Here is a 15,341-nt window from a genome sequence, read left to right as displayed (position 1 = left end):
CTATCTACAGCAAACACATGGTGCTTTGTTTTTCCTCACTTCTGAAGACAGAGGTTTGGTTACTATAGCTGCTTCCAAACCACAGCTCAGATTATACTTGAGTTCTTGTTATTTGCACTCTGGGGCATTTTGATCTTCCCGCTGTTATTTATAATGAGACAGTCCTTTTCTTGACTTCTGGTTAGAAATCTCCAAAGAGATAGTGCAGCATACGTATCAGATGGTTTATACGTATCTTCTTACTAAAATGTATGCAGTGTCACAAAATTTGATTTTAACAAGAATATTATTTCTATGGCAAAGGACTTGAGCATGGGACAGATTAGTTCTCAAAGCCATTCTATTTTTGTGCCATTAGTTCTGGGAGTATCTTTTCAGATTTTTTACTGAAATGTTTTAAAGCCCAAATATGAATTTTAAAATTTATTATTAGCCCTTTCCCTATTTTTTCCCAGGATAGTGCTTTGAGTCTGGCAGGTTAAGTAAAAATTGATGAGTCATAATTTGCAATCCTGTTTGTTTGTAGAAAGAGTGCAATGTCTCCTCTCTCTAAACACAGGAATAATCAAAACAGCAAGAAAGTGTTTCTTTCCTCACAGTTCCAAATCTATTCCAGTTAACACTTGAAACAAAGAAGTCTCTCTAAGCTCTCCTCTGGTCTATGCTCCTAACATTTATTCAAGCACATTCCTAGCTTAAGTTCTTCTGCATCTTCCACTGATGCTTTCTTAGTGCTTTTACCTCTGTTATAATTAATGAAATCTCTCCACTCACATGTCTTATTTTAAGTGGTAAGATATCCATGTTTTTGTGTTTTGAGTATTGTCTATTGTTATTTAAGGTAACGGGTTGTACAAAGGAGCTGAATGGCTTTCCCCTTTCTCTGTGAATGGTGTTTTTTACACTACTGGTTACAATGAGCTTTAACTTACCCTCTAACTGTAAGTGGAGTGACAGCCAGGTGTGAAATACATGTATAACTGTTGTTAGTCTCTACAAAGTAACTACTAGTCAGCTCCCAGAAGGAAAAAATGTAATAGTCCAAAGCATATAGAGAAAACAATTACCTGCAATTCTTTCAGGATTAGTTCTCATTGTTTCCATAAACTGAGTCATAATGATCAGTTCTTCCCAGATTCTGCCAAGGTCATGGATTTCAGGGGCTTTCAGTAAGAGCTCCTGAGCATCTTGATATACTCTTGCAAGGCTGAAAGGAGAAATAAGGAACAAATAATAATTTAAGAATGACGACTCAGAAAAACCTTTCTCATAAAAAAAATTGAGTTTTTGTGTGCCAGGGATGAAGGGAAGAGTTATTTTGTCCTCAGTCCTGAAACATCAAAGCTCAGTTTTACAGTGGCCACAAAGTAGTTTCAGGTGGTGTGGGACTGAGTTAGGTTTGGGGGAAACCACAGAAGGTATACGAGGGCTCCTGGTGGTGCAGAAGGTTGGTCTCTCATAATCTTTATTCTCTCATTAGCCATGTTGATCTTCTGGGGAGATGGAACCTTCCCTCAAGACCACCTTCACCTCACAGCTGTGGTGCAAACGTGCTCTGGTTCTAGCTCAGCTTTAGCAGATGGATGGGGCATTCAGGGCACAAGCAGTCCTGCTTAGCTGGATAAGTGACATGGAATGACCCCAATACAGAATTCTCCTGTATCTCTCCCTGCTCAAATCCCTGCAGTGCCAGAGTGGCTTGTAGGTCCTTTCAAAACGTTTTCTTTGGCGGAGGCAGGAAAACAGTTGTGCCTAATTTTGCCATAGGCAACAGTTTACCACTTAAGCTGGCTGTAGATTAGAAGATGCAGTTCAAGTAAAGGTGTAGCCAGGTCCTATGTTTGCAAGCAAGTACAAAGAAAGTTCTTACTAGCAGCACTGGAAGCCAAACATCTAGGAATTCAACTGGCACAGGGTTCTTTTTTTTGTTTTTTTTTTTTCCCTTTTGCAGTAAAACCAAGGTTGAAGTTGAACATATAGCTGTCACAAAGCACTACATTTCTTTAAGAGTGTTACGTTTTTCCATATGCGGATTGATAACTCTCACAACACATGACTTATTTTAGCTTACAGGAAACAGCAAACAGGAAGGACTAAATTCTTTCAGAAAACACAATGTATTGGCTTCCTCTGTAATGCACTGAATTTACTCTGACTCACAAAGGGACAGTCAGGTCTGTAATAAGCAACCTGGAAAAGCTACAGCATATAGAAAGTAGAGCCCCTCAGCTAACTGCATGACTGACCCCATGAGAAATGCAACTATTTTAAATCCTTTTCACTAGGAACAAAAGGTGAAATGCCAGGTTAACTCCAACCTACTACCTTTCGTATGACTGCAACTTTGATGGCCTTGACATAGTCGGCTCATAAATTTTTATCTTTGGATACTCCAAAGGGGAGTTTTTGCAAAGGGAAATTTGAAGCATTTTTATATCTATTTTAACAAAATTTTGCAAATGCTCTCTCTTTACTCGAACGGTCCTTGTCTACTGTGCTGTCTTTTATGTCTCAGCTGTAAAAAACAATGCACTAAAGCTCTCACACTGTTCTTTTTCACTTCTCCCTTTTCCTTCACACCACAGAACAATTCTCTAAAATATCCCTCAGCACATCTAGACACCACTCTGAGCAGGCTGAGGATACTCTGTCCTTTCTCCCCACATCATTCATGCCCAAGAAATACCTGGCAGGTACCAAGGGCAGGCTGTCAGCAGCTGCCTAATAGGCCCATATTACTCCAGCCCAGTATCTCAAACAGAGCTCTGCTTACATAGAATTGTTGTAGTTGGACACAACACCAGGACCCTCTCCACGGGTAGGGCTGCGGAAACAAGGGTTGTTCACGTTACAGAAGATGCCCTGTAACCACGGCAGTGTTCCTGCGGATGGCATTGCCTTGTTTGGGAAGTGACCTAGAGTATGGAAACGCAAAATATGAAGAATTAGGTGTCTTCACTAATGCAGCCAGTGTGAACCCAAGGAGCGTTAGGGGTTAGCTCACTGTACGAGGAATTAGTGACAACCATTAAGGTCTCTCTTTTATTAAGCAAAAAGTTGAATAATTTGTATAGGATTTTCGAGAGTAATCAACACTGGACTAATTCTGCTCCTATTGAAATTAGTGATAAAACAGCTGTTCATGTCAATAGGAATAGAGAGAGAAGACTGCTGAATACTTTCAAAATTTACCAAAATAGTTCTGGATAATACATACTCACAAATGAGGTAACTAACAAGCAAACCTGCTATCTCTAGAATCAAGTAATTTACATAGTCTATACACTAAACAGGCTGAATCCTGGCCTGATTTGCAGAAGTATAGCCCATCTGAGTTCTCTGGCACGAGAGCTCAGCAGTAACATGCAAAAGGGGGGCATCAGGGTTACTCACAAAGCAGCAACCAGTATCAATGGCCTCTCAGTACAACTATGGCTTAAGGTCTTTGGTTTACACACCCCAAAGAGAGTCAGTGGTTACTACCAAGTAAGAAAAGAAGCCTACTGTGTAAAGTTCATATTTGCTCCACTAAGGTCCAGTCCTACACTGGAAAATTATTAACTTGCCACACATCAAAATTTTTGAAAGTCACTGATCTAAGCAATATGGCTATTTCAACTGGAATAAATAATTCTAACCTAGGTGGGTGGTTTTTTTTTTTTTTTTTTTTTTTTTTTTTTTTTTTTTTTTTTAGTAAGTAGCAAGGCAGTACTTTCTCAGTGACAGAACCACAGAAATTACAGCTTGACAGGATCTTGAGACCTCATCTAAATCCATCCAGGATTTTTTTTCCTTGCAGGAAAACTTGAATCTTTTTTTTTTTTTTTTTTTTTTTTTTTTTTTTTTTTTTTTTTAAAAAGGTCACTCTCAACATATGTCTATAAATGACTAAATTACCTGCAGCAAAGGCTGTCCTTCTGCCACTGGGGAATCATACCTGGCAAACAGGGGCCAGTATCTCTGTCTGAGACTTTCTAGGCATTATCTACCACAGTACTGAAATGTCAAATGTTCTTACATTCATGCTGGTGATACACTGGATTAGCTTTCCTCAGCCAGACAAGGGTAAGAAATAACAACAGAGGCCATACAAGCTCCACAAGAAAACGAAGCTGGAAAAAAGGAAAAATTCATTCAAAATAAGTTTTACACATAAACCATGCATAGTCATTAGGGGGCTAAAGGGTTGAGGCCCTTTTCTACAGCAGCAATGTCCAGTGCAGTCAATGCTTGAGGGTATCCCTCTTCCATCACGTTGAAAGAACACCCAGAAGCAAGGATTTCATCAGACCCCCACCAAGCATCACCATTAACTCAGTGGCTTCTCCATTTCTACTAAGAAACATTTAGGGATCCTGAATGAGGTAAAAAGAGGAAGCAGGTAGTGCTAAACCCCTAATAGACCAAATAAAAGTCTAAACAGCTGTTGCACAGAATAGGCCACTCAGTAGCAATACAATAAAAAAGGATTTGATGCAAAAGAGAAAAAAGATAATTTTACCTACGCTTTAGCAATGCTGGGCTTGTTAGTGGGTTGTCAGTGCAGTCTGCTTACCCAAAAGTAGCTATAATGTGCCTTAGCATAAGCCTAAATTCTTTAATCTTTACTCGATGCCTCTTTTTGTCAATATTCACTTCAATGTTCTCGATTTTCTAATAAAGGTAGATATGCATATAATTAAGGCCAAATATCTTGTTCTGTAACATGTAAGACTCCATCTAAGGTCACATTAATCCCCTTATCTTTCAATATACTTAGAACAGCCATCAGCTGCTAGCCATGACAGAGAATCAAGGGCATTGCCTTACTCACAGAGCAACATCCTGCCTGGTTTTCAGTCTGCTTCCTCCACTCCCGTGTTACTGTTTGTTTTACTGCCTCTGTGTTTTGGCAGAGGCTTGAAACTACAACCCTTTGATCCTGTGACATGGGGTTTGGGCTCTGAGGACCAGCTGTGGTTTTTTCGTATCCAGGCACGTGGCATTTCTTTCCTTTCTCTCTCCCTCTTTTCTTCTCTTTGTCTCTCTGCAAGAGCCAGGACAGACTGTCCCCAGATCCTGTGTTGTAGCATATGCACGAGAAAGCCCTCCCTCTCTCCCTTCCTCCTCTCCTTTGCTCCCACCTCCCCTACCAGCCACCAAATACGTAACAGTATGTACAGCAGCGGAGCCAAAAACAAGATGGGTCATGTGTGAATGTTTTTTTGTTTTTTTTCCTCTCCAGACTGAGCTATACAGAGTGAAAGATTCACAGAATAATTAAGAACAGGTTTTTGGAACTATCTTGTTTTTTCCACTGTAACTTTGCCTACTAGCTTTAATAAGGCACAGCTTATGCTTATGGCCAAAGGGAACTAAGCTTTTCACCAGGCAAACATTTCTTATTTCACATGTTTTGTCTCTAGGCTTTCTTTTTAAAATAGAACAACAAAAAAAAAATGCACCACTAGGAAGTTACGCATGTCTGATACTTTAAAGCCAGACAAAATCTTGCCAGCAGCAAAGGGTGGCAGACAACTAAATTATTAGGCTAGGAAAACCACCACAGTACAGTTCCTCTCCTTGACAGCTGTTGTGCACAGCTGAGGATACAGCATTACAGAATCTTCTTGGGAGCTGATGAGGCCACCAGGTCTGATTAACACCCATCCCCACCCATTTAGTAAGTAAGATCTTTGGGAGAGGCTCTACATGCTAATGAAGTCAGAAGACTAAGAACTGGGGAGACCCCTCGGTTACTGTCTCTGCTGCAGAGTTAACCTGGGTTCTTGCTCAGATGTTGGCTCTTATCCCATTCCCAGCCACATACAAAATCCTCAGACTTGAATTTAGCGTTCCTTTCGGTTTGAGCTACCTAGCTTGGATGGGATTGAAGGCTAAAGAACAAGGGAACTTTTTATTCAAGCTGGTAAACAATGTGTTGTGCAATGAGGGCAGATCATGTGCTGTTAACCCTGATACCTTCCTGAAATAGTTTCTTTTCCTAATGACACATAGGTATCTCACAATTCACTAGAAAGTATCAGAGAGCAGCCCATCAGCCCACAGAGATAAACATACAGAAGTCCTAGCAACCTAGAAGCGTAATACCCAGATGGACCCATTAATGGACTGAGCTCTGCAATATGATCAATTAAATATGCAAGCTTAAATTGGCTGTGTGAGCTGCTAACTCTGTAATGAAGTCTACCCCTTTTGAATTAGACTTAATGATGAACTTGGGTAGAAGAGTGGGTATGCGTTAATTTCTGGTACTGCATAATGGTTGTCTTTAAAAAGGGGCTAAATTTCAAAAAAACACATTTTATAGCTGCTTTTGACCCTATGGATTTTTGTCTGGGCTACCTTCTTTCTCTAGAAATATTCTGTGGATAGAGAGACATAGTTCATAAAAAAAAAAAAAAAAGGAAATTTTTTTTACTGACTCAGTTTTAAAATTTGGTTAGTTTGTTCTACTCTTCAGGCAAAGTGGAGGAAATATTTCTCTGTTACAGAGTAAATCACCCTGCTTACAAGCTAGGAACGATTATCACAGAAAGATCTCTGGCAACACCAGGAACCCTCAAAGTTCGCATTTTTTGAATTTCTACGGGCGAGGAGGGAGGAAATTCCTGAAACCCAAGCAGGCACTTTGGGTCAAATACCTGAGCAGATTTGCTCAAGTTAAACAGTATTTCATACATGGAAAATACTGAAGGCTTATATAAATATCCATTGGCTAAAAAGTTTTTTTAAAAAAATCAGCGGCTTTCAGTTCTCTCAGTACACACATTTGAGGATCAGAAATCAGTGAATTTTTGTTTGCTTGTTGTTTTCCGAACTTGAAAACCAAACTACTACAGCTCCTTGGTAACAAATAACTTAAGTCTAGCTTTGTAAGGGGGCTCCATATATTTGGTGCAAGTTAGCTTAAATGCAAATGAATTACTTCTATACTACATTAAATCGTGAGCTGGCAATGCTGTGTGCATCCGCTCTTGATGGCAATGTAAACTATGGGAGAAAATCCACTAGAAAGCCATGAAAAAAGGGACATGCAACTCGTCTATGAAGAAAATCAAATAATGGATTGACTCCGGAACTTTAACCACAATAGTCATTCCTAGCGATTTCCAGATCTCCAGGAATTTTAAAAGAGGACAAAATGGCTAGTGCATTTTTACACAATTACAGTTTTGTTATTCATTGTTAACCAAAAAAAATTTGGACATTAAAGGGTTTCTGTCTCAGCCATGTCTGCAAATAGCTGGAAATGTTGGAGGTGCATTGTCTGTTTTTGACTAAGAACTGAATCAGATCAGAATAAGTTTTTTTTTTTTCTTCTTCTTTTTTTTTAATACAGGTCTCAAACACAATGATGACACGAAAAAAAAATCACATCAGTATAGGTAAGCATTTCAACTCATCCCATAGTTCAGTCTGACCCTATTGATATCTCTTTTTATAGCATAAGTATTTGCATGACTGTTACAGCCTCACAGCTGTTTTACCTGCTTTACTGTAGTTATTATTTAGTTAGAAATAATGGGTGATCTAACTCTATAGGAGCTCAAAGGAGTTTCCTTTGCCTGGAAACCAGCTGGACAGAGATAGTCATGGTACGTCAGATGACCAAGACCGTTTCAAGGTTTTGTTTGACTATGAAAATTTGGCTTAAACAAATTAAAAATGAGCAATGATGAAATAAGGTGGCAAGTAAGACACATGCTCTAATCAAAGAAAGTGTTACAAGCTCTAAACGGATGTGAAAGGATTTAAAATACTCTGTTTTTTGCCTTAGTTTAAGATGTTATTCAACCGTATTAAAAAAAAAAAAGTTTCATGTAAGCTTTAGGGCACCTAAGTGGATTGACATCTAAAAGCAATTGAGTATTCAAAAGTGAATCTAAGATTCAGAATCAAATTTTCCATAGCTAAGTGGCACCCACATTTTCTGACAAAGAATCTTTTTATGTGAAAATACCAAAACATTATTATCCACAACTGTTTTCCTGGTACACTGTACTATTTATCAAAAAAACCAATACAAATAACTGTTTTATATTTAGTCTGTAAGGAGCAGCTTTGCAAACCTCACTGGAGTATATCCCAGGTGAAAGGCCTATACAAGAACACATTTGATTCTTTGAGGAATTTGTGATTTTTACATGCTGATAAACATTCCAGTCACTTCATTCAGTGGACTGTGCAGTCTAAAGCTAAAATCCAAAGACTAAGATTTTACCTTTTGCCTTTTCCGGATGACCCAGTTCTTCCATAGCAGAAGTCTGACTTGCCTGAAGAAGCTCATCTTCTATATCAACAGACCTGGTTAATCTGTCATGAAGAATGCATTGTTATTTCTCAGCTGACAACTGAAATAGACTACAGAGCAAAATAACAGTGTCTAGTTTCTGTTCTTTTTGTAAGATTATGTTTTTCTCATACAGATCAGTTCCTTTCATTGTCTGCATCATTTAATTTCATATTTGATACACTATCATACATGAAAAATTGTGATTTTCTTTTGTTTGGAGGCTGTTTCCTGTGACACGTTGATCAGTGTCAAAATAAGAGAGAAAAAGTATCTCTTTTGAATGAAAAGATGGCATTATCATTCATTCCAACTATTAGCAGGGACTTGCAAATAATGAAAGCAGTTAATTGTTGCATCATTTATCAGATTAACTCTGTGCTTTCAAACTAATGTTTCCAAGAAAAGATGGATTTACATTTGGACATTATTTTTATATCAACTACTTATGACAATAAGGACAGAATTAGGCTTTCCATTCAGAGACTATAGGTGTATAGGTGTATATTGACTAACATAGCTTGGAATGGGTTTTGTAATGGAAAATTCATTTTGTTTCTATTTTATTAAAAAAAAAAAAAACAGGATCTCAGATTTTTATGCTTTTAAGTCAGCAACTCCCAAGACATTTAAGTAGGGATACAACAGAATCTAAGATCATTTTATGCTCTGTTTTCCAGGTTCACAACTCATTATAATTACCAATATCAATTTTTCTCTTCAAAAGGAAAAACAGGATTAGAAATATATGTCTAAATAGATACTTGCCAGATACAGGGGCCTGTTCAAAAATGAAGAAACCATTTGAGTTTGCTATCTGTATTGACTCCCTACTTTATAACTGCCTTACAGAATTTCAATAACTGCAAAGTAGTTTTTTCATAACTGGTTAATAACTGGGAGACTGCAGAAAAGAGGATGCAAGTTAGATATTGAAAAGCACTTTCTAGTGATAGGAATAATAAAGTAATAGAATTAATTGCGTGGCAAGGCTGCAGGGCCTCCATCACTAGCGACTACCCAAACCTGTATCAAGAATTACATAGGTAGAGTTGCTCATGGATTATATGATTTGTTGTATCCCTCCCGCCACTATTCATTCTTCTAAATTTCCATTTGTAGAAAACCTGTTAATTGGAGGAGGTTTTGTTTGATTTTAAGAGACAAGGCTTGGCTAACATGTCAGAATATTTTTGTCTGATCTGTCAGCTGGGCTTTAGCTGACATAAAAATCAGTAATAACTCTGACTCTTTCAGAAAATCAGTTCAGGTACACATTTTATGATCTGAAAAGGAATTCAGACCTCAACCAGGGAGGAAGAGGCCAGCACAGGGGAGAAGGGCTGGCACCAGTCCTGACTAATCCTGCTGGAAAGGGTTCTTAAAGAATGTGCAGATTTCTTTTAACACACAGAGCATGGAAGAGATTGGGGCAGAATATTTGAGGCCAAACTGACCTAGAATTGGTACTGCTTATAGGTGATCAAATAGCAAGTGATAAATTCTGCAGAAAGACTTCACATACAAAATTGATAGTGCCAAAACCTGGATCATTCCCATACTTCCTAGGTTAACGGTTTTGCAGTTTTCAGTAGCACTCCATCAGCTCTTAATTACTCAAGCTACAAACAGAGCAACACAGGAAGATAGATCAGCTACAAAATCTACTGCTGTTGTAGGGAGTAAATGGATTAGCACTTGATGGTTTGAAGAGATGGACATTGGGGGATCAACAGACTCCCATCTTCAGTAGATATAAGCTAAACGGAACAAAGAAAATACACAGCTTGGTTATCTCGCCCAACACCATACTACTACAATTGAAAACTGGTCCTAACGGCACAGATAATAACAGGATCCTAAACATGCACCATGACATGCAGGCATGGAAAAGTTTTGTCTGAGAGATCTAGTTTCACACTGATGGGATATGAAGCCTATTTCAATTCATACTGGAGGGAACATTAATTGAAACTTCACATTGAGACCAAAGATCTGAATATAGTGGATCGAGAAGGAAATTCTGTATGTACTGAGATAGCTAAATTTCAGTCCTTCCAAAGTTGGGCGCTCTATAGTTGTGTGAAAAGGCAGTCATCCATATAGTAACGGATACAAATTTTTCAAAAATAAATGTCAGAATACAGATGTTTCCTTTCCACAGAACTGACACTAGGAAATCAATCTGGATTGATTACTACAATGTGTACTTGGGAGACATAAAAGGCTAAATTTAGAAATTAACATCCACATTTTTTCCCCATCACCCAGGACTGGAAAAGAAGCATGTCTAGTTCTTCAGACATTTCCCTAATCCAGGGCATTTTTGAGCAATTAGCTGTTGGAAGGGTTTGAATCCCCAGGAAAAAAAAATTGGCTGAGTATCAAGAAAATGATAAGACTTACTGTCACTAGTGACAGCAGTTCCTGCATGTAAACATGCTGATGGGCCATAAGAACGTTCTCACTTGGAAAGCCACCCTAGATCTGGTTGCAGGCAGCTCCAGCAGTGACCAGCTTGCAGCTGCCAGCAGCGTGGTGCGCCTGCAGTTCCACGGGAGTTTCCAACCAGCTTCTCTTCCCAGAGCTGCTGAGTACAGGCAGTCAGATGGCTCTCTGACACTCCTGCCTAAGCCAGTACTCTCCCACCTGCTGCTGTTCTGCAACATGAATCCTGGAGCTAAACAAGTGGGAAAAAGTTAGTTCTGTTCCAGATTCTCTCACCTTCCATTAAACCCCAGATGGGCACTCTGCAAGCTTTCTGTGACAGCTGTGAAAGGAAATTCATGCCTTCATGACAAGGTCATACAATTTGTACCCTGCCAATGGCCTCCTTTCCCTCCTGCCTCTTTATTGGGCCATCCATTACATTGTTCCTATCTCACTAAGAGATTCCCTAGTAGTACGCACAATCTTAGTCAGCCCACATTCCTAAATCTCCCTATGGATGACATACTTCCACCATCCTATAAGTTTTGATACTGCTGTTAGCAAGAAAAATTTGCAAAGCAAGGCCATAGATGGGATTAGGATTGCCAGATAAAATGGCTGTTAACATTTGCTCTAGATAATCTAGGTATTTTTCTGAGACTCAGAATATATTAGCAGAGAAACCAGGATTAATAACCTTGGAGAGGGGAAAAAAAAAAAAGACAGTAAGCAAGGTTATCCACATTGTGCTTATACATTAAACCTTGCTAGTCTGTGATAAGGAGAGATATTCCTTATAGGATGAGCAACTCATTAATGATGGACAACCTAATTAATATGCATGAACTGCCAAAGGAATCACTCTTTAAGAGGAAGACTAATTACTAGATTGATTATTGTTAAGATTCTGCTAAATGACTCAAAATTTAAAAGCACTTTTCCTTTTGGCCTAAAACAAACTATTTAAGTTATGGCATTAATACTTAAAGTAAATGTAACCAGCATATAAAATATGAAGAAGGATTATATTTGGCTTGTCAGACACATTTTGGAATCATCTCTAATTTTAGGATGAACAAGAAAACATCTATATTTCCCCAAACTGCTTTTTTTTTTTTTTTAGAACCTTCACTGGAAATTAAAAAGAAAGAACCTTGCTCTCCTAAATGGAACAGTTTCACATATGCAAGTGGTAAACTGCATTGACCTTATCCTGCTTACAGGGTCTGAATTTGACAGGTTAACATAAGACAAAAGCAAAGAGAGAAAAAAAAAAGAAGAATTTAAGTAATGTAATCAGAAGATAGTGGAGAAACAGATCTCAGATTCTGTAGCAAAACACAATAAGTTTGGAATAATTCATGTCCAATCCCGAAATATCCTTTCCTGTCTGGACATCAGACAGACAGACAAATATAAAACTGCATGGTTAAATTCAAGCCCTACTGATTCAAATAGAGCAAAATATTCTAGTAAAATAATGAGGTAGGTCCATGATAAAAATAGTACCTAGCAACAATGTGTTGATAGCGCCACATGGGCTCAGGAGGTACATGAACTTGTAATGTGATTAGTCAGGGTGCAGATCTGTCTTCACTCTTAAAGGCAGCAGCATGCTGCTCACAAATTCAGTGGTGGCCTGAGACAGCTGCAATTAGGAACAGGCACTAGAAGAAATGCAGTTTCCAAAACGTTAAGGGTATTAACACAAATATTAACCCCCTCTCCCCAAATTGGAAAAAGCCCCATACTTATGAATTTTTCATTCAGTTTTTCCTAAGAAGCTAATGCAAATTGTGTGTCTGTTACTATTTAGAATGGCATGCACTTGCTGTCTGAAGATAACACACACAAGAGCTGTGACTTATATCCACGGCATAAGTAAATCTGTTTCGTTAATTTTCCTTTTGCAGGAAGCAATTTCCCTTCCAGGGACCTGAGTGTAAGGGCCAACAAAAATAAGTCAGTTCTATCAGCAGCATACTAACGAAGCACAGGAAGACTGACAAAGCCACAGTTCACAAGAAAAAAAAAAAAAGGTCTTATTTTGTATTTTTTTTCTTTTTTTTCTAGCAGTTAATACTACAAAACAGAAGAATGACTTTCTGCATATATTCAGAAAGAAAACTCATACATATTGTAGACTGAAGACAAGAAAGTGAGATAAGTAACTAATTACATCACACCATCATAGCCACTAGTTATAGTACACAATACAATAAAGGCTAAATACTAATTTTAAAATAAGTAGAAATAAATTAATATTTTTTAAGAAATCTAATTTCTCCAAGTTCAATCCTATGTTACAACCCTTAGACAATATTACAAGAAAAAAGCAAGGATTAAAAATATCTTTAAGTTGTAAAAGGCATTTTCTTCATTCTTCCTCCAGCTTTTGCAGTTTGGCAGCAAAATATGGTGACAGTTTTTACAATTGAAATATTTTTGCTGGATAGCAAATATTCTAGTGTTGCAGCTAGAAGCACAAAAAGGTATCTGGGTTGGGAATGAAGTTAACCATTTATTTCTCAGCTGACAGTACAGGAGACAGAAGACAGTTATACAGTGAATCAGATATTTCTATATTTTATATTGTATGATGTTAGTAATAGTGAGGCCTGGAAAAGACTTAAATTCACATTATGTAGAGTTGGTTTCATATTTTGACTGGCTACCAACAGCAAACAATAGCTCTTTCCTCATTTCATCACAGAGTTCAGTAGGACTCTCCCAGCCTCGAGACTGCCAATAACAGTTAGTAAAGGGTCCCTTTACTTTGGTTACATTGTATCAATTACACCTTATCAAAAACTGGACTGTGTATTTCTTTAAGCTATTATCTTGTGAATTTAATTATTATCTACAGTATGTTCCTGCTTTTGCTGAGGAGCCTGAGCTCTAGGGTACTGATATATCACAGATTTCCTCATTACTATCGGTTAAGAACAGTACACTATTCTCTAATTCTCATATTCTTTAATATTATTATAATAAAGATTCATCATCCTCAATAACTGAACTATCAAATTCCTTCAACTATGTCTGCTGATACAGCCTTGGGAAAGCAGAAATCTTTCTCACTACTTAAGAACACCACCACCACCAAAACTCCAAAACCCCACTATTTTTCTCAGTTCATGGGGATTTCAGTACTTTCTCTAAACTCCAGTTGTTTCATGAAGGTGGCACAAGTATTTTTTTTTCTTTTGGAGACATAATGTTCTAGTAGAGACTGGGAATTTCTTCTCATCTTTCTGGAGAAATCAGAACTGCAGTACCGGAGAAAGTTTGTTCCAACTGATAGCAAATGGAATTTTTGACCCCACTCATTTTCAAAAGTGATTCTGACAAAATTAATGCTTTTGCTGCTGCTACCCTTCCCTCGTGAAAAGCCACATAAGTTTGTTCTCATAATGTCTGTGTGCAGAAATGCCCTTCAGCTAAGGTAGTTCAGTTCATTTCCTCACTGACGATCACTGTCTATAAACACAGATGGTGGGACAGAAAAGCAACTGTTTCACAACACTACTACAGGAGAGAAGCTTATTCTTCTCATCCAAGACTACTACTTTGACTTTATATTTTATAAAACTCTTAAAATGACAGCAAGCTGCAAGCTCACATAGAAATACATTAAGCTAAGTAAAACATGACCGTATATATCTTTTGACTCAGAGCTCCAGAGATGTGTTTAGAGAGCTTTTCAGCAAGCTCTGTCCTACTTCAATTAATATTTATTAAATCAAGTTACGTATTAGGACTAGACAGCTCGTTCCATGTCTCTAACATAAATTACCCCGAAATAGTATCTGCTTATGGTCAGACTCCAAAGCAAAGAAGCTGAGTGAACACTGAATTCTTTATAGATTTTCATCTTTAAGGGTTGCAATAGACAACTGTACAGCAAAAACTTCCACCAGTGCTCATGTCAGCCTGTGGCTCTGTGTAAGCATTATCATAATTTCCGTCACTGTCTCACTGCCAGAATCCTGTGACTCTTCTTCCAAGTGGAAGCTGCGTACCATTCTAGTCTTTATTTTTAAAAACAAAAAATCCCCCCTAACAAACAACAACAAAAAAATTTGGTGTCATTTTCCTTCTTGCCCCCTCACAGGGCTTCTGGGACACCTTTCAAAATTGTCCATGAGATGCCACTTCACTGAATTTAACATGGAATGATGCGTGGATACCAGGCCATGCTGCAACTGCAGAGCACTGCACTTAGCACATTGCTTCCTTGCTTAATGTTACCTCAGGACATTCAAGCCTTTGCACAGATTTGCACCTAAACTATTGAGTTCAACCTAGCTTCCTTCAGAAAGGATTACAAGGCAATCTCATCTTTTCCAAGTGGCTTTGATCTAATTTCTGTTGGACATATGTTCATATCACAGCTCATGCTCACCCTGCTGGACGTCTCAGCAGAGAAATGAAGGACTTTATGAAAGCGCAGAGGTAAGTCCACTCTGATTAATGGCAGTGCCAAACAACTAGCATTGCTGCTAGACTATAGATTGCCTTGGAAACAGAAGTAGTGCTTAAACACAATCAGACAACTCAATACTTTCAGTCAGCAAACATTTTAACACTGGAACTCTATAAATTATTTTAAGAAAAC

General features: G+C 38.1%; 1 protein-coding gene across 1 annotated transcript in view; it reads right to left on the bottom strand.

The window, feature by feature from the left end:
* ABCA4 (ATP binding cassette subfamily A member 4) overlaps nt 1-5,621 on the bottom strand; it is a 72,800-nt gene extending 67,179 nt beyond the window's left edge. Inside the window, exons 1-4 of the mRNA XM_064515893.1 lie at nt 4,814-5,621; nt 4,019-4,112; nt 2,774-2,915; nt 1,068-1,207 (exon numbers count right to left, since the gene is read on the bottom strand). Coding sequence (XP_064371963.1) covers nt 1,068-1,207; nt 2,774-2,915; nt 4,019-4,112; nt 4,814-4,930 — 493 coding nt within the window. The 5' untranslated portion in view covers nt 4,931-5,621. The remainder of the gene's footprint in view (nt 1-1,067; nt 1,208-2,773; nt 2,916-4,018; nt 4,113-4,813) is intronic.
* Between the last annotated feature and the right edge of the window lie 9,720 nt (nt 5,622-15,341).

The sequence above is a fragment of the Dromaius novaehollandiae genome, chromosome 8, assembly GCF_036370855.1.
Source record: "Dromaius novaehollandiae isolate bDroNov1 chromosome 8, bDroNov1.hap1, whole genome shotgun sequence".
Taxonomy (NCBI): Eukaryota; Metazoa; Chordata; class Aves; order Casuariiformes; family Dromaiidae; genus Dromaius; species Dromaius novaehollandiae.
Note: the sequence above shows the minus strand (reverse complement) of the source record. Positions and strands in the feature narration are given on the sequence as shown.